This window comes from Drosophila miranda, chromosome 4, assembly GCF_003369915.1.
Source record: "Drosophila miranda strain MSH22 chromosome 4, D.miranda_PacBio2.1, whole genome shotgun sequence".
NCBI classification, from domain to species: Eukaryota; Metazoa; Arthropoda; class Insecta; order Diptera; family Drosophilidae; genus Drosophila; species Drosophila miranda.
This window is the reverse complement of record NC_046677.1, coordinates 23,472,910-23,499,820: the sequence shown is the minus strand read 5'-3', so window position 1 is coordinate 23,499,820 and position 26,911 is coordinate 23,472,910. Positions and strand designations below refer to the sequence as shown.

The 26,911-nt window shown below is 41.2% G+C and overlaps 1 protein-coding gene across 1 annotated transcript in view; it reads left to right on the top strand.

Moving 5' to 3' along the window:
- The first annotated feature begins 6,873 nt into the window (after positions 1–6,873).
- Positions 6,874–26,911, top strand: part of LOC108162419 (cGMP-dependent protein kinase, isozyme 2 forms cD5/T2) — a 35,951-nt gene continuing 15,913 nt past the window's right edge. The window contains exons 1-3 of the mRNA XM_017297145.2: positions 6,874–7,094; positions 8,525–8,864; positions 21,974–23,747. Coding sequence (XP_017152634.1) covers positions 22,039–23,747 — 1,709 coding nt within the window. The 5' untranslated portion in view covers positions 6,874–7,094; positions 8,525–8,864; positions 21,974–22,038. The remainder of the gene's footprint in view (positions 7,095–8,524; positions 8,865–21,973; positions 23,748–26,911) is intronic.

The window sequence follows — 26,911 nt, the reverse complement described above, 5'->3', positions numbered from 1 at the left end:
GCTGAAGGAAACAACAAAAAACAGGTTGGGGGGAGGGGGGAACCAAAAGAAGAAATGAAGGCAGAGCTTTGGAAGCTTTACCACCTTCCCTCCCCCTTGTAGGTACTTTATTTTATTACACTTTATTTAGTGAGAGCGAAGGAGAGGAGGGGAGAACTAACCCCAAAGGAGAGTGTGAGAAAGAGAGAGCGCAAACAACTGAGGCAGGCCTTAAATTGGATTTTCATCGTTAAGTGTGGTGAATGGCAGGGGTTAGAGTGAGAGAAAGAGAGAGGGAGATGGCACGTCGAAAGGGGGGTGGGGAGAGAGCTGAAAGCTTTTGTGATTTGGGTGCAATGAAGGAACGGAAGGAGCAAACGGAGGAGTAAAAACGATTACTCACCGTTGGAATTTATTTTGGCCATATCATTCTTATGCCACCCCCACCCCCACCCCCTCCCTTATACTCTGCCACCCCACTCTTATTCTCCATCTTTCTTCTCTCTCTCTCTCTCGCTATTCTGACAACTCAATTTATTTTTATTAATTTCTGGCAACAATAAGCTGGGCAAATTCTAAGTGAATTTCATTTAATTTATTATCGGGCATTCCCGTGCACCCCCCTCGGAACGCCCAACCATCAAGTCCCTATATAATCCCGCCATTCCCAATCCCAGAGATCCGCCATCTTGGAACCCATTTATTATTGTTTGCCTGAATGGTTTCTCCTCCTTCGCCTCCTCTCCCTCCCCCACTCCCGTTGGGGGCACCTCTTGGGTCGTTGGCCACAATTACGAAATGAATTTGTTGCCTGCCACACAGACAGTCCCTACACTGCCGTCACCCCTCGCCCCCACTATCCACTATCCCCTATGCGTCTTTTTGGGCTTTTTGGCCAAAACTATTCTTCTTCCAGCACTCACTCAGACAGCCCCCTCCACCCGATCCTTGGAGGGTTGCCTGTCAGGCCCTCAAATTGGCGCCCTGATTTATGACTTTGTCTATTGTGGAAGCTGCTAACTCCTCCACTAATCCGCCCCACTATCCACCCCTACACCCCTACATCCCATGCCCTATCATTAGTTTGTGTTTTAGTTCCATTTCCAATTCGAATTTCATTTCATTTTACGCTTAAATTCTGTTTTGTCCGCTTTGATTGTGTTTGGACATTTCTCCTTGCTTTTCTTTTCGTTTCTTTTCTTTGCTTTTCTTCTCTTTTGGGGGTTTTTCCCGCTTCGGTTCGTTTTAGTGGAATTACTTGGTCCATAATAGATGAGTCTGGGATTCGTTTGCGACGCCAGCGGCCAACACCGCAACGGAAGGCGTGGCAGCAGCAGGCAGCAGCAGCAGGCAGGAAGGTGAGTGGAGAGTTCGGTGAAGAGATTTTTCTCCTGATGCACCTTGTTGGATGGTGCAATCCCTCCGCATTGGTGAATTAATGTTTGGTGCTCGTTTTAAGCCAGTCAAATCATTTATCATCTATCAAATGGACATCGATTTTTAATCGAAAATATAGAATTATCGATATTTATCGACAGGATCTACATTGTAGGAAATTAGTTCAGTTATCGAGTTATTAAGGATACTAGTTAAGAATATTTATTGTAAGATCAAATTGATACCAAATTTCTTATAATACTCGTACGTATAGTTTTACAGTCTACACGACCATGAAATGATCATGTTTGTTAATGATCCATTGATCATAAAAAATGGTATTTGATGCATTTATATCTTTAGAATGATTCTGTAAATAATACGATGCTGGGGCTTTGTCTTTCTCCCACGGAAAGGGGTGTTTACAAGAGAACTAAGAAGAGAGTAATAGCTTAGACAACTTAGACTATGGAGCATGCGTTAAATTTCCTAATGGAAATGTCCAGCAATAGATAAAGTCTTTGTTAACCATAGCCCTTCTACCTCTATACTTATTTTTGCGATTTCCGTTCAATGTCCCTATAATTCCTAAGTTTTCGTGATTCTTATATCTTTCATTGGATCATATTCACATTATAAATCATGCTCATAATTACTCTGCCTTTTCTTTTTATCCCTTTATCTCTTTGGGTATATCTTGATGTTGAGTGACGTGTGCCGTGGCTCGTTTTCTGTACCAAACTTTTCCTTCGGTTCTCTCTTCTATCTCTTCCCTTTCTACTAGTTATCCTTCACTCCTTTCTTATATTTCTTTATGTGCCTTTTGTTCCTCTAGCTCTTCCTTTCTTACTCTTTCTTTTGTTCCACATGTTCCTCTTCTTTTATTCTTTTTCCTTCAGTGCCCTCCTCCTTTTCCATTTTCTTCTCGGGGACTGTTCCAGGGTGCTGGGTGAAATTTATGTAATTTATATGGGCACTTGACGTCTAAATTGCCTGCAGAAGTCAGAGCTCCACCCCCTCTAACTACCTGCTATCCCTCACCACCCCACTCAGCCTTCGCATACCGCTGTCGACCCAGGCCCCGCACCCCCTCTCTCTATCTCTTGCTTGGAGCACGCTTTGCTGCCACTTTTTATATCATCTACTTAGCCTTAATGGCAAATAATTAATTTCCAGCTTCCGCTTTAGCCGCTGGTTCTAGACTTGCTCTACGCGAAAAACCCACCAACCCCTCCACTCCTCCCACGTAGTAAATGGCCGACTGCAACGCCCCCATCCGCATCCCCTGCCACAACACTCCTCTTTCCTGGCCCTGGAACGACCATTTTCAATTTACAAATTGCTTATTTTTCGAAAACCAAATTGCGAGTGCCTTGGACTTGGACCAGAACCAGAACCCGGACCAGGCAGGAGAGAAGCCTGTAACTGTAACTGGATCCGGTACGGGACCTGGACGCAGAGGCAGGGACGAAGAAGAAGTAGCAGTTAATGCATTTTACGTGCGGCCAGTTCACAGCAGAAAAGGGGGAGGGAGGTGGAGAAAGTGGGAGTGGCAGCGGCAGTTATGTGCTGCGGCGAAGGCTTCTCAATTACGTTTATAAATTTTCCAAGCCCCCAAAAATGGCGCAGCCTCCGAAAATGAATAGCCCGAAAGAGACAGCAAGAGAAGGAGAGAGAGAGAGAGAGGTTGATCCCCCATTCGCGGGAACCCAACCAAAAGTCCATCCAATGCCCATCTTCTACCCTACCAAAAGTGAAATTTTATTAACTTCTTTTAGGCCAAATTGCATTGCGGTTTATTTGAAGGCCAGGCCCAATCCCCAGTCCACCACCCAATAAATTCACCCCACTTCAGTTCTCCCCCTCCCCTGCAACAGTTCCTCTTCTCTTCCACAGCCATTGAACGATTCCCTTTTATTTATGATGCGACATTTCAACTGAAACTCGTAGGCATGAAAAGAGGCCCCAGAATTTATTGGCGCCATCAAAAATTGTTTTATATACACTGAAAGAAATTGATTAAAATCTTCAACATTTCATTGAAACTATAATAAGTCGATACCTGCTTGATTCAGTGTTTATATCCTTCGAAATTTCTAGGTATCCTCAATTGAAAAGCTATTCGATATGGCCCCTACTTTAAGCTTCCGACCCCAAAAATTGTATCAGTGTAGAGGCAGGTGCCACGCCCACTGGCTGTGTGTGGCACTGGCTAACCAAATGGCTAAACATGGCCAAGACTAAGACGCGTTTTTATGGCCTACGCATCATTTGGCTGAAAGCTCGAGGACTCCATTTCGGCCGCCTCGCCTGCAATTGGCCATAATCGAGGGGTAATGGGCGGTAGGGATAAATGGTAATCGCTCTATGAAATGCCTAAATAAAATAAATGGCTAAACAGAATTAGAGTGAAAGGAGCCAAAGGACCAATGGATGGATTGTACGACTCGGTCGAAAGGAAAATGAGAATGGGGCGCATTCAAAGTTATTTATTTTTCGGGGCAGAAAAAGTCAGTGGGGAATTTTTTATTTATGATACGCTTACTTTTACTTAAGTACTTTGCGCTATAACTGGTGAATATTTGATTTATGATGGGTGTTATTTGAATTTCGTTTTATTGAATGAAAAGCATTGACATGGGACTTCATTTTCTTAAGTCTTTTTTTGTACCAAAACTTATATGAGAATTCTTTATTTATTTATTAAATAGCACTAAATTTTAACATTCCAATCTCTTACATTCAAGGTTTCAAAAACGAAGAACGGCTCAAAAACTTCACGGATATCTTATACGGATATAGACACTTTCATGGTTAGGTGAGTCCTTGACATAAAGTAAAGTTTCTGCCCATCCTTGATTGATATCATTATAATATTCAAAAATAATCGATTCGCCTCGATTCTTATCTCTCTGTAACACTAAATTTCTCCATCAAAAGCTCCATCCTGAAGCGCAATTCCCATTCTTCCAACAGAAGATCTTTGGATCGCCATCACCCTCCTCTCCCTCCCACCCACAAACACCATTAACTAGCCATAATTCCGTTAAATTACTCGATTTCTCTCTCGCTCTTTCTCTCCTTCTGCCCACACACACATCGCTGCTGCTCTCTGGCTCTTTCGCTCTCACCGAAAAGCCAACAAAATCAATTAAAAGCGCAATTAATTTGTTTGACAGCTGAAGAAAAGAGACGCCAAGCTTTTTGACTAGATAAAGGGAGAGGTGAAAGGAGATGGCAACAACAGGGGGGAGGAAGTGTGGGACGGGAGGGAGAGAGAGGAGTGTGAATGGGTCGTGTGGAGAGAGGCCAGGGAAAGCTCTCTTTATCTCCTTCTCTGTTGTTGTTTGCATGATTCTGTCGGAATAATAAAAGTAATTTAATTTTAATGAAATTGTTAATACGAAAACGATTTCATTTTGTAAAAAGTTTTTGCGCAGTCGGTCCTGGCAGAAGGCACTGGGCGGCGGTAGCGAGGACGATAGAGAGAGAGAGAAAGAGAGTGATAGAGAGAGAGGGAGCGGCAGCTCAAATTGCTCGTGACAATACGCACAGACACACACGCAAGCACACAGCCACACGCATGGTAGGAAAACTGAGAAACAATAAACAAAAGCGAGTGGGAAAAAGAGATAGAGAAAGCCAAAACCAACAAACAACAACAAAATGAGAGGGAAGGAAAGGTAGCTTTTCTACGCCGAAGCTTTTGATACCCTTGCCGGTCTAACGTTCCCTTGGGAGCTGTATGCTACGAACAAATATTGCAATATCATTTTGAATGTTTCTGTGAAATTCGAATTTGAATTTCTAACCATGTATTGAATAATCTTCAGATTTAGTAGGGTGTTTCTTACAGATTTTTCAGACAGAAGAAGCAACAAAACTTGATCAAATATCTATATATTTATATATCATACGTTCCCAAAATTCGATCAAAATCGTAATACCCTCTCCTAAGAGGTATACCCGTAGCAACAGCAAAAATACACAAGTCAAATATGCCGTCGGAAGAGCAAAAGGTACAAAAAGTAGAGGGAGAGGGAAAACACCCAACAAGAACCGTAAACGAACGGCAGGAGGTGGCAAGCATAGACAGAGAAAGGGAGATGGAAAAAGAGCCAGAGAAAATACGAAAAATGAAATGCTGATGCGAAGATTTAATAAATGAAATTGGTGTGTGATTAAAAACACAAAAACCAAACGAAATCCATCTAATCAACTTTTCCTGCCGCCTTGCTCAAACTCTTGCCTGTCACTCCCTCGCAGTGGACGTCGACTGCAGCAGAGCAGAGCAGAGCAGCGACGCAGCAGAAGAGTGGGTGGGTGGGTGGTGTTTGGGCGCCTATTTCTTGGAACGCCTTCTTGAGGGAAATATAAATGTTGTTGAGAGAGGCCTTTTGTGATCTCTTTTCCTTGGGGAAGTTGATCAAGCAAAAGATATAAAAATTGTATCAGAATTTTAAAATAATAATATCTCTTTTTAATGAATAATTTTATATTATTAAACATATATTAACTGCAGAAAAATCGCTGCCAAGATTTCCCTCTGTTTGGTACTTTTTCTCTCGGACTCCGCCCCGATTTTTTGTGCTAAGATTTCCCATTTGGTACTTTTGCTCATTAGCTCCGCCCCTATTTGTGTCCGTAAAATGGCTATTTTCAGTAACTACAGCGTCATAATCGCCAAACAGCAATAAATGGAACCCAACATCGCAAAATCCGCAACGTGAATACGGGGAATTTATCTGGCGCCATCTGCATGTCCGCATATATTTTATTTGAACAGAAGAGGGCCAATCCGTGTTAAACAAAAGATGGCGCTTTCGCTCTTAGCGCCACTGTATAAACTTATATCGATCAGAATCCAGATCTATCGGTCTGCAAATCTATCGAGATTTAATACCTCGATTAACGATCAAACCAAAATGTTCAGCAAAATGGACTCAAGTTTAATAAAGTTTTGAAAACTTCAGCTAACTAAATGCATTTAGTCAAAAGTTTTCCACTTAAGAATAAAGTGGAAAATAAATCCATTAATAGGGGGGATTTCATAGTCTTAAGATTAATATTAATTGGGGAATTATGTGGTAGCACCGATCGCGACCTGATTTTGACCGACTTTCAAGGTAATCCGCGGAGATACAGCAATAAACGAGCATCCAAAAACCACCGCCATGATTGATAGAATCGATTTGTTCCACCTGATTTGCAAGAAGAATCAAAACTTCACGTTCCACTGCCCACGTCCTGCTCACGTCCAAGTGCTGAGCGTCGCAGCCGCTGTCGGCGCCGGCTTAGTTATAGGCAAGGTGTATTCAAACAAAGTGAGGCATGACAAAATATCATAGGAGGATTTAATGAAAAGCCTCACCCTACCTAAATTTACCTTTGCTACCTGCTGTTGTTGCTCTCCCTCTCTCACTCTATCTGCTCCACTCTCTGTTTTTCTGTTGTTGTGGGGGTCTTGTAGTGCTCCAACGGCTCCAACGACTCTGTCCACTGCGCCGCGTTCTCATTGTGTTTTTTTCTTTCGCCGCGTTCGTTCGCTTCTGTCCCGCGAAAAACGTTGTGAGCGTGTGTGTGCGTGCTCTCTTCTAGTTGCTTCGCGTTGTTTTGTTCTACGGGCCAGCTAGGCTAGTCGTTCGATCTATCTAGGCTCCAACTCTCGCAGAGCGTGCGAGGGCATGTGTGCTCAATTCTTAGTGCTATTCCATATGTGCAACTATTTACCGTAAAATGTAAAGTCTAACGAAAAAACTATAAAAATGTTAATTTAAACAAATGCAAAAACCCTAATGACGGAACAAAGTTCATAGAAAACGCAGGAAAATCATGTGAATGCAGTTTTTTTTACAGTGACGGGGGCAGTAAATGGGAGAGCATCGGAGACGGAGAGAGAGAGAGAGAGAGAGCGAGCAGCGCACGCTCTCATCCGTTTGACATTTTAGTCAACGTTTTAGTGGAAATTTAATAACTTAAAGAGCTTTGGCCTGCATTGAATTAAACATTCGTTCCCCCCTCTCGCTAAGCTGCAGCATGACGCATTTTGTAGAAGTAGAAGATTTTCCACTTGACAATAGAAAACTCCAGTGATCCTCTTCGTCGTGGCGTTTAGCTCCAACTCGTGCGATCTCTGTCTCACTTTTTCGCCCTTCGGAACAACTGCATTTTTGCGTCGCATTTCCTTCTTTTGCTGTTGTTTCTCCTGCTGCCTGGCATTCCTTTCTCCTCTCCTCCCTTCTGCTTGCTTTTGTGGCTGTTGTTTGGCACACAAATTTTTTCCAATTTGTGCGCGTTGGTTGCCGCCTTCGCTGCTGTTTCTTTCTGTCTCGCCGCCGCGGATCTATTTTTAGCAACAGTACTGTTGTTGCTGTAGCATTGTTGTTGTTGGTTAACTACGCTACGCTGGCAGCAGCAGCAGCAGAACAGCAAACTATGCAGAGCGCGAGAGAAAACAATCGAGTAAAAGAGCACAAGAGTGAACAGCACAGTTGGGCCTCGAGTGGAGGAAACAAAACCTTGGAAGAATTTTCTATAAATTTGAGAGTGAACAGAAGGAAAGTCAGAGTGTTATCTAATACAATTATTGATTGTTGGAAGGTCAAATTGTATAAATTAAACATTTTGTGTCTTATGGGGAGTTTTCACTGTAAGAACCAGAGAGTCATCAAGAGAGCAATTAATACCTACAGTAAATGTGACGCGATGTGAAACAATGTGCTAAATATAAGTCGAGTCTCCACTGTACTTTCGACTCGAACGATAACAAAAACAGGCAGAGTGAGAACGTGAAAAGTGACTCTCAGAGCGCGAGAGTGGGTCACACAGTTTGACCTCGAATGAAGGATTTGACATGTAAAGTTTTTTAGGGGAATTTTCTGTATAGTGAAACGTGATGTCAAGAATATCTAAAATCATATTCTAAGAAAAATTCAAACTTAATAAAGTTTGTGTCCAAAAGAATACCGTAATACGTGACTCCACTGTACGTTTGACTCAGGTGATAACAATAACACAACGAGTGCGAGTGAGAGGATCCACTAATACACTTGTTTGATCGCGCTCTCTCTCAATGTCTTGTCTTTTGCTCGCTCTCTCTGTCGCTCTCCCATCTGTCATTCGCGCTCTCTGTCTAATAACATTTACATTTTAATGCCCAATTTCATAGAAAATCAAGTGGAAAAGACACGCGAGAAAAGTGAAACAAGAAAACAAAAGTGCAGCAATTGCTGACGCTCTCTGGCATGCACTCGCTTTAATTTTGTGCTTCCTGTGGAATTAACGGAGAGCAAAGGCAAAGCGTAAAACAGAAACGAGAGCGACATCAACAAGTGGAGGCAGGCCAGACCAGACGCAACTTTCTTCAGCCAAAAGCCGGCTGAGCGGGAGCCAGCCATCCATCAAAAGCGGGCGTTGAAGAAGAAAAACGTGCAAAGAGGAAGCTGAGATCAGGAGAGGAGATCATACTGCGCGCTCTTCTTGTTTTGACTCTGGAATTTCTTCAAAATGTAAGCTTCCTATACTACATATATTTATACCTAGTATTTGTAAGGTGTATCCACGAATGGAAATCGGAGTGTGGTATGTGGTGCCACGTCATCGCAGAAAAAGTTCATATTGAGAAAAACTCCAAAAAAACGCCAATGTTCAAAGATAATTGTGTTGATATTCTGCACAGCTATACCCGTATTTAGTAATGGGAATGCAGTAGTCGTTACAATTCAATATTTTCCTTAATACTCGCTTTAATATGCAATTATTGTCCGTTGCCTGGTATTTGCTCATTGGCGGCGTTATTTATTTATGGATTTATGCCGCCTACAAATTTCCGATTGCACAATCGACAACAGATCGGGGCGGCCTTTGCATATGAACAACATATGTATTGTTTGCCCCCGACTTATTCGAGCGCCCTTAAGCCGTCGCTGTATTTCACTTCTCCCTTCTGCTAGTATGCGCTATCTCGCTTACTCATTCAAAGCTTGCCCTTGTGCTTGCATTGAATAATCAATGGAGTAAAGGAGACTCAGGGTCCAAAGCCCTTGTTTTTTTTTGTCGTATGAATACCCCTTGGGTAGTTACGTGGGTGGGAGTATATTGGGTTGAGTCACTGAGTCTGACATTGTGTTTGTGAATCCTCATATACTGATCATTCAGACCAGAAACTCCAAGAGTAAAGAATTCCAGCCAATACAAAAATTATAGATTCTGTTCTGCGAGTCTTCTGTTCGAATGTTATCAATAATCATCTATATATAGCTTCCTACCTCATTAGAAATCAATAGATTTTCAAGGGTATCTATGGTTTCAGATCCAGAATCTATTCTTTCTTGTTGGATGAGATGATATGATTCAGGCAGAACTGATCCAATACACCGCAAGAATAACCAGGGAAATCTGCTCATGAGCCACGTAATGCGCTGCGGTTTTATAGCTCTTTCGTTACATGGCATATTCGAAGCGATCCATTGACGAACAAAGCACGTTGCTGATTTGTTTTTCGCTTTGTTTGCTTCGACTTTATTTATAGAATTTTTGTCATAAAGTTTAGCAAACAAATGAACAAACAATCAGTGAAAAATCGCTGACTATTTCAATTTGTTTTCGTTGAATTTTCGGAGTGGGGTTGGGGTGTGGTGTGTCTTACAACTGCGCAGATTTCAAGTGTAAAATTATTTATGGGGGCTTCTATTCGTACTATTTGCTAGTAAACAAAAAAAAAAAAACCTTATCTAAGGAAATGCTGGGAGTTGCACAACAGCTGTCACCGAAATGAAAAGAAATTACAGACTTTATTTGAGTAAATAAATTGCCTTTTGGCTTGGAAATTCTATATGTTTTTCCATACAATCGTAGGTACTCGTGTATTTTAAAAATTAAGTCGCAGTTGGAAAATTCGTTATAGGGGTTCAGAATTCCATAATATTGGCTTTGGCTCTACAACACAATAATATACGATAGGAGGGGCATTTCATGGGATACAAGGAAGTGTTGTTCAGTGGTATGACAAAGAATAACGTTCTTTGTGCGAAAAAAAACCAAGCAAAAATCAAGGTTTTCTTGAAGAGCGATAGCTAGAGAATCTATAGAACTTAGTGTAGGTAAAATATATCGTTCGAGATTCTTAGCTTTAAGCCAAGGCTAGGTTTAGATCTGATATATATATGTATATTTAATATTCACCAATTTTTATCAAATTTGGATGATTTATGATGTTGAACATCAAATAAAATAAACTGTTTTCTGTGATATAAGAACGATCTTTCCTACGGGAAATGTCTGAGCAATCTAATCTAATCTAATCTATGTCTGAATATCTAAGAAAGATATCTCCCAAATGGAAGAGTTTATTAAGGAATTTAAGTTTTCACTTTGGACAAAATTAGAAGGAAACCATAGTTGTGGATCCAATATATCCTCCATTAGGAATCACCAAAGAAATCATTCGATCATTCTCCATATCATGAATTTTATATTATTTGTATTTATTTAAATTTGTCGTAAACAACGTTTCGAATTCGAATCCGTTTCTGTTTATCGCTCATATCATTTGGCACTGCACTGGCGTTTCCCCTGTCAATTCCATTCCGAATAATAAATAAACAGACTGTCAGATCTTCAGTTTTCGCAGATCTTAGATTTCCCCCCAACCCTTCCCTCTGATTCTCGATCCCCTTTCCAGAAAATATATTTTTTACCGCTAAGCAGTTTGTTTTGGAATCTCTTTTTTCGTTTTGTTTTTTCTTTTGCCCGTTCTTTATTGTGGCCCCCAAGACGTGCCCCTTTTTCGGGTCGAGTTTCGAGAAAAAAATGCTTAAGCCGCATATCAAATTTTTGTACAATATGCAGTATTAACAAAAGAAAAACCAACAACAGAAAACGCCAATCAATTTTGAAAAAGGAAACATCTAAAATCAAACACCGGGTTTTTTTAATTTATAAAAGTTCATGTATTAAATTGGTTTCAAAAGAGCGTAAATCTTAAGAGAGCTTTCTTACGTTTGCTTACGTTGCATGACATAAATATTTGATCTCTTTCGTTTCGGCTCTCTTTCCTTATTTCTCTCTGCACTCTCTTTTATTTGTGAAACAGCTGGTAAGAGTTTCATTAAAGAGAACGACCCCTTGAGAGAATAAGTACGATCGCTAATGTATGTAATGTAAACAATGTACATATATGATACGTCTGAAAGCAATGTTATTTGAATTTACGCGCTTAATGTGTATCAGCCCTGGTGATCAGCTGGTGATCAGCTGGTGATCATCAAAATCCAGCCCTGGTATTCTCTTAATTTTTCGCTTTCATTTCGATTTCTCTCATTTTACTTTCTCAATTCTTTTACCTTGCAACCAATGAAAATATTGTTGAGCATTTGTAGATATATACAGATATTTGCAACCTTGATGTTGCCAAAACATGTTGCTAAGCATGATGAAAAACTAACAGTGCTGCCAGACTGATTTCAAATACCCAGCTGATTTATTGGCGGATAATTCAAATTTTAAATATTTTAGACTAATGATTCGAAGTTCTCCTGGAGAAGGAGTACTGAAAGAGAATTTTATATGGAATATGGGATAGAGCATTCGTAATGAGAAATGTGTAAGAAGATTCGATTATATCCTCTTTGTTCATCAGATTTCATCATAGAAAATGTGCAGAATAATAAAAAAAATCTGTTTATTCTCGTCATTTTATAGGACTTTTAATAACAAAATTCTTTTAATTCTGGAAATATACATACATAATCGTATGCATGCAAAATTCGATATCTCTTTCATCATAAAGTACCTACAAATAGTATTTGAGAATGGAGAATATAGAGTATTGTGAGATTATCATGAATCTATATATATTGCATCTACTAGAATATATGTATATTTATTCCACGATTTCCTAGATATAATAGTCATAAGAACTTTTAGAGTTCTCTTTAATTAATTTCATTGCTTTCTTTGTAGTTTTACTTTGCTTTAGTTATCTTTTCCGCATTTATAGATTTTCCACTGCCCCACCCACACACCACACACGAAGTGCGTGTGTGTTTTCTGTCACTCAATTGTGTGGCAGTGGCTGTGGCGGTGACTCTGTTGCCGCCCAAATAACCTTTCGATTGCGCCAATTAAATATTAAATATATTGTATAATTATTACCCATACGGGGAACGCTCCACTCCACTCACAAATCGAGACACGACGCCTTATCAAATTCCGCCAATGTCGCCGTCGCCGAATGCAAACAGAAAATACAACAGAGAAAACAACCTGCTATCGATGGATCCCCAGGGGCGTAGGGAGCCGCACAATACGCAAAAGGGGGATGAAAATTATGCGGGGGAATCTGTGACTCAGCCCCCCGCAGCGAAGCCCCTGTCTGTCTGTGGCTCCAATCAGTGCACGCAACGAACCATTTAGACACAGATGCAAATGTATCTGCATCTTTTGTGAGAGTTTCCATTGGATTTTCCACAACGATTTGCATGCGAAATAATTTAATAATGTTTTGATATTTACATGAAATCACGTCCCACGTGAAATTACTTTTTGCATGTCTGCCTCTCTCTTTCTCTTCCCCTCTGTAGAGCTCTCCCCCCTTTTCTCTGCCTCTTTTGTTGATTATATTTCCAGTTGCAGTCGTAATATTGTTTATTATAAATAAATCAGTTGCCCCTAAACGCTTTTCGCATGACTGCAGGAGCCATGAAGCAGCAATCGATGGCAGGGAACAGGCTTTTCTGATTGTGACACACAAAAGGAAAGAGCGATTGGGGAATAGAAAAAGAGAATAGCTGGGGAGAGAGAATAGGATTGCGGTCCCCGCAATAAATCATCCATTGAGTGTGGGACACCAGAAGGAATGAATGTTGCTGTTGGTTCTACAGGTTTTCTTGTGGAAATTTGATGTCAATTTCCCACATGCTGTCAACACGGCGTATGCATGATATATTTTTTGAAAGCCATGTATGCCGTGAAATATGATAATAAAGGTCATGGGTCTTAAATAGAGATATTAAATGCAATTAAGGTAAAAAATTGTGCGATAAAAATAAGAAATATTAGCAGGCTTATGGGTAAATGGAGGTGCTCTAAGCTTTAACATTTGTTGGTGTTAATATTTATTTTATTTTTATGCGAAAATGTCTATTTAATATAAAAAATGGCTTCATAAGATTTAAAGCTCGTTTTTAACGTCTTATTGCTAAGAAAACTTAAACCTTAAACATATATAAGCCTTGTAAACCATAAACCGTAAACCAGATTTTAAATTAAGCTTTTAAAACTCCCTTTTTTTTAATTACACCTTGAAAAATTTTAATTAAAATTCCTTAAACTAAATTAAATTAAAACTCTTCTTGGATTGTTTTGGAAAATGTCATTCCAAGGGTATTCCCATTTTATTTAAATGGAAAACCGTTGCAGCAATTAAGATGTCAACTGGCATATCCTTTAAATCACCAACGAAGTTAAATGGTGGCCCCTGGGTGCTGCGTGGATCTCATAAATATGCAAGTAGGGTATCTATAGGATACCCCATGCCGATCCAAGCGTGTGCCACCGTTGCATGGCAGTTGCTGCTGCTGCTGCCCCGAAACGCTTTTCATTCTACTCCGATACTCCAATACTCCGTTGCATGCTGTCGAGCAATTAGATTGTCAATGGAAATGCACTTTTAGCCAGCACTGTATGTGTGTGCATGTACTTTTAGCCAGCACTGTGTACTGTGTGGCTACAATTATGATCTGGACGACTGAACGATCTGTTAGCGGCCGCAACGCACGAATCAGAGACCGCCAGCCACAGGGCGTAGACACCCATATTCCTACCATATCCATAGATCACATATGTGTTGGAGAGTGCGTACGAGAGTGTCTGTATCTAAGTATCTTTTTGTGTGCATTTCAACTGGTTTTTTTCTTAGCCAAATTGCGAGTTTTAATTTAAACGACAACCACACACAAAACGAACGAAACCGAAACGTCGGGCGAAAACGCTTCTGGGGTTCACTTCGATAACAAACAACGTTTGCAGCAGTTGACTCGCTGTCAACGCTGTCTCTCTCTCACTAGCCCTCTCTCTCTCTCTCTTTTCTCGCTCTGCCACAAACTACTATCGATAGCCGCCTCTTACGATCGTCGCCCGAACACACGCCAATCCCTCGATTCATTTCTCGAGCGACGCTCAAACGGTATACAACGGATCGGATCGGATCGGAGAGTAGAGTAGAGTTGCTTCCCATCGACTGTGTCTCACCAATTAATTAAAGATACTCCGTATCCGTATCCAACCGATCGTTTCGTATCCACAGAATCGCATCTCGCGTCTCGCGTGTTTGTGTGCGTGTGTGTGTGTGTGTGTGTGCAATCCTCTGGTGCTTTTTTCTACCCCCGTTTTTGTGGTGTGTTCATTAAAAGTGCAAATTGTTTACGAGAATTTTGCTGCCTCTCGAAAGGTAATTTCCTTTTACGTTTTCACCAGCGTACCGTCCCAGGCGTGCAATTTTCCTTAATCGAGTGTGTACTCGTATCTGTGAGTGCACCGGTATCTGTGTGTGTGTGTGTGTGTGTGTAACGTTTTAATTAATGCCTGAAAGAAGAGGAGAAGAAAGAGCCAAGCAAAGACCCAAAGAGAAGAGTGAGTGACGGCTCCTGCGGATGACAGTCATGTGACAGGCCACCAGGCATTCGAATATATCGGCAAGATATTCCAGTAGCCGACAACTGTCATAACGGATGATGAGGGGACGCTAGGAAGGGGGGGGCTCCTTCTGTGGGGTCCATCCAACCATCGCTCCAATTGGTTTGATGCCAAACCCAAGAAAGGCTGCGCGAGTGGGTTTCCTATAAAGCAAGAGTTACAAATGTGGCAGATGAGATGAGAGGCTCCATTAGATGAATGATCATCGCTTGGAGGATCATTAAGGAATGTATTAACAACTTTATAAAGTCGTAAGGCGCATGAATGATCATCAAGGAGCGCCTTGAAATGTAGAAATTCGATGGAAACTGGATGTTTAAGGAATGCGTTTGCAGCTCTATAGCGATATGCAGATCGCTCGATGTAATTTAGTTATTATTCTTCTGAATAGGAGTTATTTTTTAACTCTAAGGGGATGTGGGTCGCTTGGGATCCTCCCGGAGTATTGGAGTAGCCTCTGGAAAATCATTAGAAAATGATTGGTTCTCCAGATTATAAAATAATACACTTATTCTTTTACTCCGAAAAAAGCTTATACGATCGTTTGGGATTGTTAAGGATGGTTAAGAAATTCATTTTTATTAGTATGTTCAAAAATCCCTTTATGTATCTTTTCAATGTTGTCCGCTCTAATCTCTTCATAAAAATAACCTGAATAATAATTGAGAAATCCTTTCAAAAAATGTTTCTTTTTGTGTACTCTCACATTTTCATTCATTATTTAATCATTTTTCACCAGAATACTTTTTCATGACTGGCAAAAGTCTGAGCCACAAAAAATTATACGATTAGAACTTGTTTTGGGTCATAAGCGGCATTTTCAGAGGTTTTCGTGGTTAAGACTGTTTATCGTTTAATAATTGTCTTGTGAAAGAAACTTGAAATGTCAGCAGTTTGACGAATCTCTAGATGAAAGATGTGAATGTTGTAAGAATCGCTGAATAGATCGCGATAATACATTCAAGATGTTATGGAGTAAGTTTTTAGTTTTATCTAGAATTTGTATACCTATACATAGGGAATGCTAGGGAAGTATTATTTAGGGTTTGGAACCATGAATAATCATGTTATTCAAAGAATACCGTACATTTATTTTTTCTTTTTCTTTCATTCTGAAATTTTTCTGTAGGCTTTTTCTGTGCGCTTCACTTCTCTGAAATGCCTCTTCTTATTCATTCAAGGCATTCGCCATTCACCTGCTACCTTAACCCTTCAGCAATCCTTGTTAAAATCGCTTTAAATTCAATTTAATTTCGAGACTGTCTCCAAAAAATAAAAAACAAAAAACAAACACCGAAAACCACTCCCGTTTCGTTTTGGTTCCCGCTGTGCAAAGGTTTTAATTGATCGAACGTGCGTTTCATACCAAATTGTTTTAGGCATTCGCCAATTTTTGCCATAGAAACTGGCGTCACAGTCGAGTATCGTATCGAATGTCTCCATGTGGCTATCCCATAGATAGAGATACAGATACTCGTAGAAGTACCAGCAGAATGAGTACACTTAATGCCTGAAACTAAACCAACTGAAAGACCTACCAAAATCAACCTACGAAACGAAACGAAACGATCGAATGACTGTTTTCTGTCGCGTATCTGAATGTTTTTTTCGTGTTATCAGGCGATCAATTGCCTTCGGCGGAACCAGGGACGAGGGACCGGAGGCAGTCGCTGTCGCAGTCGGAGGCATAGCGATCGATCGATCAGCGGACGTGTCGCCGGGACTAATGAACATTTGTAAACCAACAAAAATAAACGATAAATAAATCTAAAAAAAAACCTAACTAAAGCAAAAAACTAAAGCAACAGATTACACAGATTGAACAGATAACAAGAAAGGAATACTTCGAGCTATGGAATGCCCACTAGTTATGTAGAATACGTAAATTATATGGGGCATAGGGAGAGGAGGCACGTACTGAATTTGGTGCTCTTGTGGGGGCAAAAGAGTGGCAGGAAAAGAAGGATATAGGCCCAGTAAAATCAAGAGCCTTATGAAGGCGGAGTACAGATATTTATGTCAGAGGGGGACAGCACTATTTTGTTGTGCGATAAGGGAATGCATTGCGATGTGATGCGATGGCGAGATGCGATAATATTTTGTGAGTCGCAGTTTGTTGTTCTTTCTCTTTCTCTCCCTCTCCCTACCGATGGTGACAACGTTGCTCCTTGCACGCAATGCACTTCTCTCCCTGCAGTTGTTTCTATTCTTTCTTCCGCTGTTGCTGGGAGAGCAATTACGCTGCACTCTCATTCTCAGGCCCATCTCTCCGGAATTCTCCGGAAATAACGGGGTGGGGATAGGGTTTACTGTTTGTTGCCTGTATCGAATCGATGAATACCCTTTATATATACCGAGAATGTCTGCAGAATAATCTCTATCAAAAGTAAGAACTGTCGTACCGCGGGAGAGAGAGAGTGATATCGAGAGTACAGCTCTGACTCTTTGGGTCCACACAATCCGTCCTACCTTGCAACCAGCCGGACTGTACTATTCCCTCAATATATCCCAATCCCACGCTCCATTGACACTCTTGCTTATCTTTCAATTCCACGAATCTAATGACCCTTCCATTCCTTACACATGGGGGTATCATTACACAGTAACAACATACTAATGAGCGATGATCTTAGGCCTCGACTTGGCGTTGATTTTGCGTAAATCATTTGTTAATTTGCGTGCGGGGGTCACCAGGGGCGGCCGCGACAAAAAAAAAAACTGTTGTTTGTAGCTCGGGTCACGACGGGGCTTCGTCATGGCGTTGTCAACGCCTGCAATTCTATAAGAATTTATGACTCGAGACTCGAGATTCAACGTTGAATTTTTATTACAATTTTATTGATTACAAAACACACAGAACAGAAATGTTGAAAAACACAAACCCACACTGAAATGGAAAATAACTCGAATAATTGCACGGAATCGAACGAGAAATGGAAAACGGAATGAAATTCCCAGTTCCCCCGACAATCAATTTGTGTGGAATATTCTCTCGTAGTGTTTTTTTGTTGAGTAGTGGAGTGAATGAAAACCAGACAATTCTTGTTTCAATTTCGACTTCGAGGAAGCAACATTTAAGTATCTGCTGTATCTGTATCTGTATATGTATCTGTGTATGCCCCAATATGGCTGACATAACTCTCTCCAATTGATGTCTCAATTCTGTCGTGTGTTTGCGTGGAGCGGAAAAGTCGCTGACTAAACGCTTAATTATGCTTTAAATGATTCGAATGCGAGTGGCATTTTTGGCATGCCCCCATGCCCCATGCCTGGCCCATTATGTTGTTTGTTTAACATGATGTTGTCGAGGCGCTGTCTCCGCCTCAGAGTCCCTCTCTTTTCTGCTCCTCCCCTGAGACTCTCAGATTGACAGCTGGGACACTTGCCATGTGCCTTGGCTCCTCTGAAATGATCGTGAATGTCAGTTTTGATTAGCAAATGACCAACGGAATGATGATGATGATTGCAGTTTGCTGAAAAGCGAAAGAAATTTTGCCTCAAAGATTTAAATATTTGCTTTTGGGAATTGATTTTGATGGATGGATCGATGGGATGTCAAAGATGATCACCGATCAATGGCCACCAATGCCTTTTAGGGATTTAAGTGATTAAAAAAATTAATTTTTGGATAGGATTTAATGGAGATGTGGCCAAAATTATATCTTCATTGATGGTAATTCGTTGTTGTCTAGGCAAATGAGCCTTGAGAATGACTTAACAATTGCTCAAGACAGCAGAGCTTTGTATATATGGAGGGTTTTAGAGATTTATGGAAAAGAAAAAAGCTCACTTAAAACTAAGAAGTTGGAACGATTTTCTCGAGGCGCACATTCAAAAATGCAGATAAAAGATAGAGAGAGATCCATCCTCTCTCCCTGGCACTAAAATGTCTCTTATTGATCGATTTTCGTCCTCTCATAAAACCAGGGAATCAGCGAGCCCAAATTCTATTTGAACTTTGTTGCACAACTGCCTTGAGAATGTATCTACAGGCTGTATCTACAACCTGTTGTATCTCCCGCTATCAGCGATCATAATGACACACTAATTGCGCGTATCTTTCAATCTTTAACGCATTCGTGAGCGGCTGTCAGGGATTTCTACGAGAAGTCACGCCGCAGTCGTCCACAGAGAACTTCCCTAAATGGTCAAAGCTTTAGATACAATATACAATATGTATATGTACATATATAAGATTCTCTGGCATAAGTTTAACTTGGTTTTTTTTTAATTTTTGGGTTGGGGTGGGGTGTTATCAGTGGCATGAATGAACTCAACTCACGATCGATTCGATGTTAATACCCTCTCTCCTCCAGCGGCCAAAAACCGAGTTGACATTCAACAAAATGTAGTCGTTTATAAATGTTTTCATAATACTAATTAAAAGAAAGAAGAAAAAAAGGGGAACCTGTTTGCCACCAGAGTTGCCATCCGATCATTTAAATGACAATAAAAATATAAAATCATTTAAAATATTACGAAAGTCGACAGACTGTCTTTCGTTTGGTTTCCTTTTTATTTATGGCCACGAGATGGAAACAAATTGCAATCGTAATTGCGCTTAAGTGGCAGCCCCCCCGATCACGAGACCCAGCCAGCAAATTCATTGACAGACAGATACAGAGATACAGATACATTTAAAGGGGGTACCCGTCAATTGTGTCTATAAATAAAACCGCAGCGTCTCTCTGTTCGGGGCCTTTCCATCAATTGTTTCAATTTGTTTTGTTTTTTCCTTTCTGTTTTCTGTTTTTCTGGAGGAAGAACTGCCACTATTTTGGATCGGCGTGCGGATCGCGAGAATTGCATTTAGTAAAATTTGCGGGTAATTACCCATCGATAATTGCCCGCATTTTGTGGGGTAGTATCTCTCGTATCTTCTATCTCTCATATCCGTATCCGTTCGTTCCTCCGTTTTCTAGCCCTCAATGTCGATATTCCCCGCATTGTTTATGTAGTGCCCGAGCGCATACGAATCGTACATTAATCCCCTGTGCAATCATTAACAATGCTAATGTGCGTCTGAAACGATTGTTTGAAGATACATTGCGGGTGTTCGTTCTCCCGAGAGACGTTTTTCTGACACGCATCGCTGAGCCCTAACCCTCAAGGTGAATGCTGTATGATCGCTGATCTCCACAGAGAACTTCAGCCGTGATCTTGGACAGGTTTCTAAACGGATCTTTATGCTCAAGCTTTGCTTTTTTTATGGCTGGAAGGTGATCTTAATTTAGACTTTTGTTTTTGTTTTTTTAACGATCTTCTTGAAGTGTTTTTTGTTAGATCTTTATCGATCAATAAATTAAGATCAAATTCTGAAATGAACAAATTAGGCTGAAATTAAGGAGATAATTCATTACGAAGTCCCTGGTTTCACTTTCAAAAATTTACTAATCTTCAGATCTCTTTTTACATATTGAAAATTTTCATGATAGGAAATTCTTCAAATTTGTTTTGTTTTTCTGGTATTTATATTTATATTAAATATTATATTCATAAATTTTCGAGTATTTTGCTTGTATTTTTGCTGGTAGTTTTTCTCTGCTCATATTTCTGCTCTGGTATTTTTAGTATCTTTCTGGTAACTTTCCATTATACGATCGTATTTCTGATGATCACTTGAGAGCTTCTACGCATCCCATCCGCCATCTCAAACTGATCTTCCTCAACAGTGTCTTCTCATGCTTCGTGCTTCGTGCTTCAGGCACTCCCCAGACTGATCTTCACCTTCGATTTGAACTTGAATTTTCGAAGAATAATCTTCAATCTTCCACATACTATCCTATCACTGTTTGGATGCCATGATCCACTCATGATCCGCCCACTCATTAATGTTTTTGCTTATTATTCTATCCGCTTGTTCTTCCAAAAACCTGCCACACTTGTTTATAGTGGGGGTTTTTTTGTTCTTTCTTCTTCTATATGTAGTTTTTGTTTACAATGTACCCCAGACCATGTTTAGTTTTTAGACGGGTTTTATTTTTAGCTACTCTACTTGGCCATTCCATTTGAATTATTGTCTGTCTTGAAACGTGTCTGGAAACAAAAGCATAAGCAAACAAACTATAAGCGTTGAGCCACTTTATCTATTTCATATATGAAATTCTTTGAATTTCCCTGAAACGAAACTCATTTCGAGATACAAACTACGATTCGAAAGTGATATCTCTATGGACTTAAGGAGTGTCGCCCAAAAAAGTTTGTCAAATCATGTAAGAGGTTGTATATGCAGCAGATATGATAAGCCAGTGTGTGTCTGATATCCGAATTCTATGGGAAATTAATTTCGAAGAAGAGACGATGAAAAAGGGGGTCGCCTACGAGGAATTTCTTCCCCATTGGATACTTTTCATTCATTTTAAGCATTAAGGCTTTGATTGCTAAATCAGTTTATGCAGCTATAGATTGGAGATAAGCTATGGATTATAAAGATTAACTGTAGATTAGACTTGATAAGTGACGAACGCTTGAATCATTCTGTAAATATCGAGCCCAGTCTATCGATATTATAAACTATAGACCGTTTAGTCTTTGTTTTATTTCAATTGAATGATATCCGTTTGCTTCGATCCACATATGTGCCCGACTTCCCCTCCATTATCTACACTTGATTGCCTTTTGGTATCGATTATTGGTGTATTATCGATTTTTGATCAACATTTTATTTATTTATCGAAGTCTTTTTATCGAAGAGCAATAGAATTGTTTCCGATTGGTTTTGACTTGTTATCGATTTAAATTATCGATGTGTTTACGATGATTATCGAGCTTTGAAGTATCATCGTTCTTTTCCATTTTTAATGCAGGTACTTTAAGGCGGTACTTTATCATATTACAATATTAAATATGCAGTACCATCTCTGTCAAAAAAAATATCTACAACTAAAACTAATTCTCTTACTATTTCTCTCCTCATTGGCAGGGCTTCGTTTGCTCCATTGATAATCGTTTCCGTGGCGGCTGTTGTTTCTGCAAGCCGCCTGGAGGATGCGTTTCTGTTTTGATAGGCTGTGCTTCGCAACCAAGCGGCCAGCCACAAACAACAATCGCCAAAGCAGCAGCCACAGCACAAATGACCCACAGTGCACCAGCACCTGCACCACCGCCGAGAGCCATAGCCACAGCCATAGCCATAGCCCACATAGCACCACCACAGATGCAGCAGCAGCAGCAGCAACAGCAACAGCAACAGCAACAGCAACAGCAACTCCTTCAACAGCACCACCGCAGAAACAGCAGCAGATACACCACCAACCGATCGGAAAGGGAGGAGATCTATTCTATGCGGAATATCAGAAATTAAAGCCAGCGATAATTCATAGGGATTACAGGGATAAACCACCGGATATAGAACCAGAAAACGAGGAGAAACTTCCCCAAAAGGAGACCCCACCAGCACCACAATCTCCCAAGAAATCCCAGACACCTTCCATACAAACAGAGATACAGCGGACAGAGCTACAGATACAACAGCTACAGTCAGAGATACAACAGACACATCTACAGCTGCGTCGCTATCGCCGTCACAGCAGTGCCGAAGATCGTAGGAAACCGAAGCAGCAGCACCACACGAACCACACGAAGGTACTATCACCAGATTCCGATTTCGTTTCCGATTCCGCCGGCGATCCGAAGATCCGTAAAGCAGCCAGCATGCAGCAGGAGCCGAACGCCAACTATCAGTTCCAAACCGACTTGGGTCTGGTGAGCATCGTCCAGAACGTCGCCAACAACGCCGCGAACACCAACAACGCTTACGCCGCGACAAGCAACAACAACAACAATAATAATAATCTGCTGGGCGGCGGCGTCGGCATCGTGACATTGCCCTCCGCGGGTAATAACCTTGGACTTTTGGGCCTCGAACAGACGGCGTCGGGTCTCCGGCTGATACAAGCCCCACCGCCGCACTCCGATGTACTCACCCACACGCTGATCTACGGCACACCGCCGTCGGGGGCACAGCAGCTGCACACGGACCCCAGGAGTCTGTTGCATCAACAGGAGCTGCAGCTGCAGCAGCGCTATCAGCAGTTGCAACAGCTCCAGGCCCAGACGCAGGGACTCTTCTCGTACCACCAGCCGAGTCCGAGCGGTAATCCGGGAGCGAGTCAGCCGGTGGCAATACCCGGAGCGGCAGCCGTTGCTTCCTGCAACTCGCCCACGCAGCTGCAGGCGCAGCCGCTGCCACTGTCTCATCCCTCAACGCTGGCCTTGGCGCAGGTGCAGCAACAGATGCAGGGTCTCCGGATATCCGGAGGCTGTGGCGCCCCCAGTCCCGGCTCGGCCACTCCCTCACCGGTGGGCATGGGAGAGCCGACGCTGATGATGAGCAACACGGCCGCCTATGTGGCTGCCACGCCGCAGGAGGAGCGCTTCATACAGATCATCCAGGCCAAGGATCTCAAGATCCAGGAAATGCAGCGTGCCCTCCAGTTCAAGGACAACGAAATAGCGGAGCTTAAATCCCATCTGGATAAATTCCAGAGCGTCTTCCCCTTCAGCCGGAGCAGTGCCGCCGGTGCGGGCGGATCCTCGGGCGGCGGTAGTGGCCCCAGCACTGCCACAGGTGCCACCCGCAAGTCCGGACAGACCTTCCAGCGACAGCGTGCCCAGGGTATATCCGCAGAGCCTCAAAGTGAATCCTCGGTGCTGCTGGAGCATGTCACATTTCGCAAATACGACAAGAATGAGCGGTAAGTGGGACTATGGGTGGGATTTTCTTTATAGCACTTCATATGTTTCGAATGAAATCGTATGTCGTAAGCCCCTAAATGGAGGGCTTTATCCTTTGGGTTAAACTTCAATGCTGTACGAGCCTTAAATTAGTTCAGAAATGAAAAAAAAAATCTGAGAGTTCAGTGTCCTCCTTTTGTAGTCATTTGCTTTAGAGATTATAGCTCTTCACTGCAGGAATTATGAATATGAAATCTTGTATTAAATTGCATCATTCCTTATTCAAGTTGATATTTTGGAGATTAATTGGGTTTTATTTGGAAAGATTAAGAAATGGATTAATCAGAGGGAGAACTAAGGCTAAAGCTTTCCGTTCATACATAACTACTGAGTCCTGAGTATTTCATTCTCGTTAGTTTGTATTTCAATCTGATTTCATCAAGAAATGATAAGGAAAATAAAGTGTTGTTAATTGTGTTCCAATGGATAATTGAATACAATTTCATTGAAACATCATTGTTATTCCCAGTTTAATTCTAAAAATTGATTGCGTTTGATATTCCTAGATTGATTTTGTATGGAATACACAACCTTTGATAATTGTTGATTAGTTTTGATCAATATTTTTTTCTATAACTCGAATCCTTCAATTCCCTAGATCTTAACCCGTATTTGTTTACGTTCAAATCCATTTAAGATATTTATTGTTCAATTTTCCATAAATTTCGATATGTTTTGATTGAAATATCTTTCGTGGCAGATATAATCCGAAATATGTTCCTTTAGAATATAGCACTATAGTTCCTAATATTCGCTATATTAGATTCGAATCTTTTTCCATATATTTCGAATAGATTTCCACTGATTCACTTGTTATTCACTCGCTTTGATGCTCTGAAATCAGTTGAACCTGTAATCGCTTCCTCGCAACCACATAGATTAGCCATAGCCCTACATTATTTATAGTATGTATAATTTTGTAGGTCTATGTATTTATAAATATATATACGGATGTGCGCGATACGATAATGATCGGCCATGGTCGAATGGGCGTCATCACGGCGATGATCTTAATCAAATATTGGGAGCAGCGCCCTGTCGCCAGTCGCTTGTCGCCTGCCACAAAATGCGTTTATTAAAATTGACTTTTGCTGACAGTCGTCGCAGCATTCGCAAGTTCACAAGATTTCCTCGCAGATTTCCCCACAGATTTCCCCGATCCCAGAGCTCGCTATAGCTGTGCCAGTGGCCTTGGCCAGTGTCATCTTGCGCCATCTTCTTAACCCACAGAACACAGTGTACATATATCCACGAATATTCATGATATATTCTTTATGAATACTCGCATGTAGATGTAAATGAATTGTGGGTCCATAGAGACCCGCTGCCAATTGGCAACCAAATCACACGCTACATTGCGTCATGTTCATCGCTTTGTGTACCCCTTGCATTTGTTGGGGTTCAGGGGCATATTGAACGAGAAGAAAGGGTTTTTTGGGGGGCCGTAAATCATGTATTTAATACAGGATAAGCCAGGTACGTGTGTCTTTTTGTATGAAAAATGGGTTCTTGGAAACAATAAGTGGTAATGGAGGTCGAATATGACACTTTAAGAGAGAGTACAGTGAATAATTACTGAAGGAACATCCCTATTATCCCCAAAGTCATTCAATTTGTTGAGCAACACACCTAACACACCCTTCTCCAAGAGTAATTTTCAATAAAATACTATAATGTGAATGGTTTTTGTTAAGAATCACGCCCCATCACTGCTAAGAGTTCATTTACTCATTTCTTTATGCTGACTTTTCAGCTGAATCATAGGGTATTCTCTAGTCTAAATATTAATACTATTTGCGCATCTTTCTGGGGTATCTCCGGGGAGGAATATCTTTTTTTAAGACACTTTTTTCTTGCACGATATTCGTTCCAAATCTGCTGCCTGCCTGCAATCTGCTGCTGCTCGAAATGTACCAAGAAATTTATAACAAAAAAAATTAAATCTGTGAAAATGCGTGGGCCGTCGACTCTGCAGCTTTTTCACACATTTCGGCTAATGTCTGTCCTCAGGTCTCGCGTTCTCCCGGTTCTGCCTGGAAGTCGTTGCTCTTGGCCAGAATTCATTCTCCTTCTCTGAAGAGATTTCCTCTATTTGTTTTTTGGCTTGCCAAAACATAAAACACAACATAAATATTTGTTCTTCGTGGGAATCTGGCGGCAGTGCTAGAAAATTGCTTCCTGGGGATGGGCGACACGCGCTTCCAAGAGGCTGCCCCTCCGCGCCCGCCTCTCTATTATAATTGAAAACATAATCCCCCCCACCAGATCTGTGGCTCTAAGTAATGCCGCAAATTTGTTTAAATCGGCCATTTTTATGGCCCAAACTGTTGACACAATCACAGAAAAAATCGACCCGCAAACCCATGAAATTGCAATTCAAAGTTTTTTTTTGTTTTTTAATGGTTTCCCCCGGAATGGAGGAATGGTGGCATGTGTTTCATGTGTTGCATAGGTGGGGGTGTGGTGTGGTGTGGTGTGGCCACTCTATCTCTGACCAAAATCTATGCCGACGGCGGCGACGCATGCAACAGGACATTTTTTGACACTTGCGTGGCATAAATCACAAGCGCCGCAGGCCTGAGACTTTGGAGTTTTTTGTGGCACAGTGTGTGTGTGTGTGTGTCGCTTTCAACGGGGCCATCTAATAAATAATGCCACAAAATTGCATGAAAATTGCATTTGAATCGGAGTTGGAGTCGCGCGTAGAGTCGCAAATGGCGGGGGGTCGACTGAGAACTTGCTACATGCCCCAATATACATGTAGCACTAAAAGTCACAAATATCAAGATGAAAGATGACCAAGCCACAGACTTTGCAAAGTCATAAAAGTGGGGGCCTCAGAGTGTAATTAAAGATAGATATCTGTAGATTCAAGTTTCCAGATTTTTAATTTGAAAAGAAAACATGGAAAATAAAACAGCTCTTCGCCCAGACAAAGGTGTGATTCGTTATTTCCCATACAAATTTGTCATCCAATTAGTACCTTATTACTTCACAGAGAAAGATTCTAATAGCCCCATTTAACACACAACACTCCCCGATTAGTGTCTCAATCTCTGTATCTCTATCTAACACTGTATCTCCAAATGCGTCTGTTATTGGATTACCAAAAACAACTATTGAT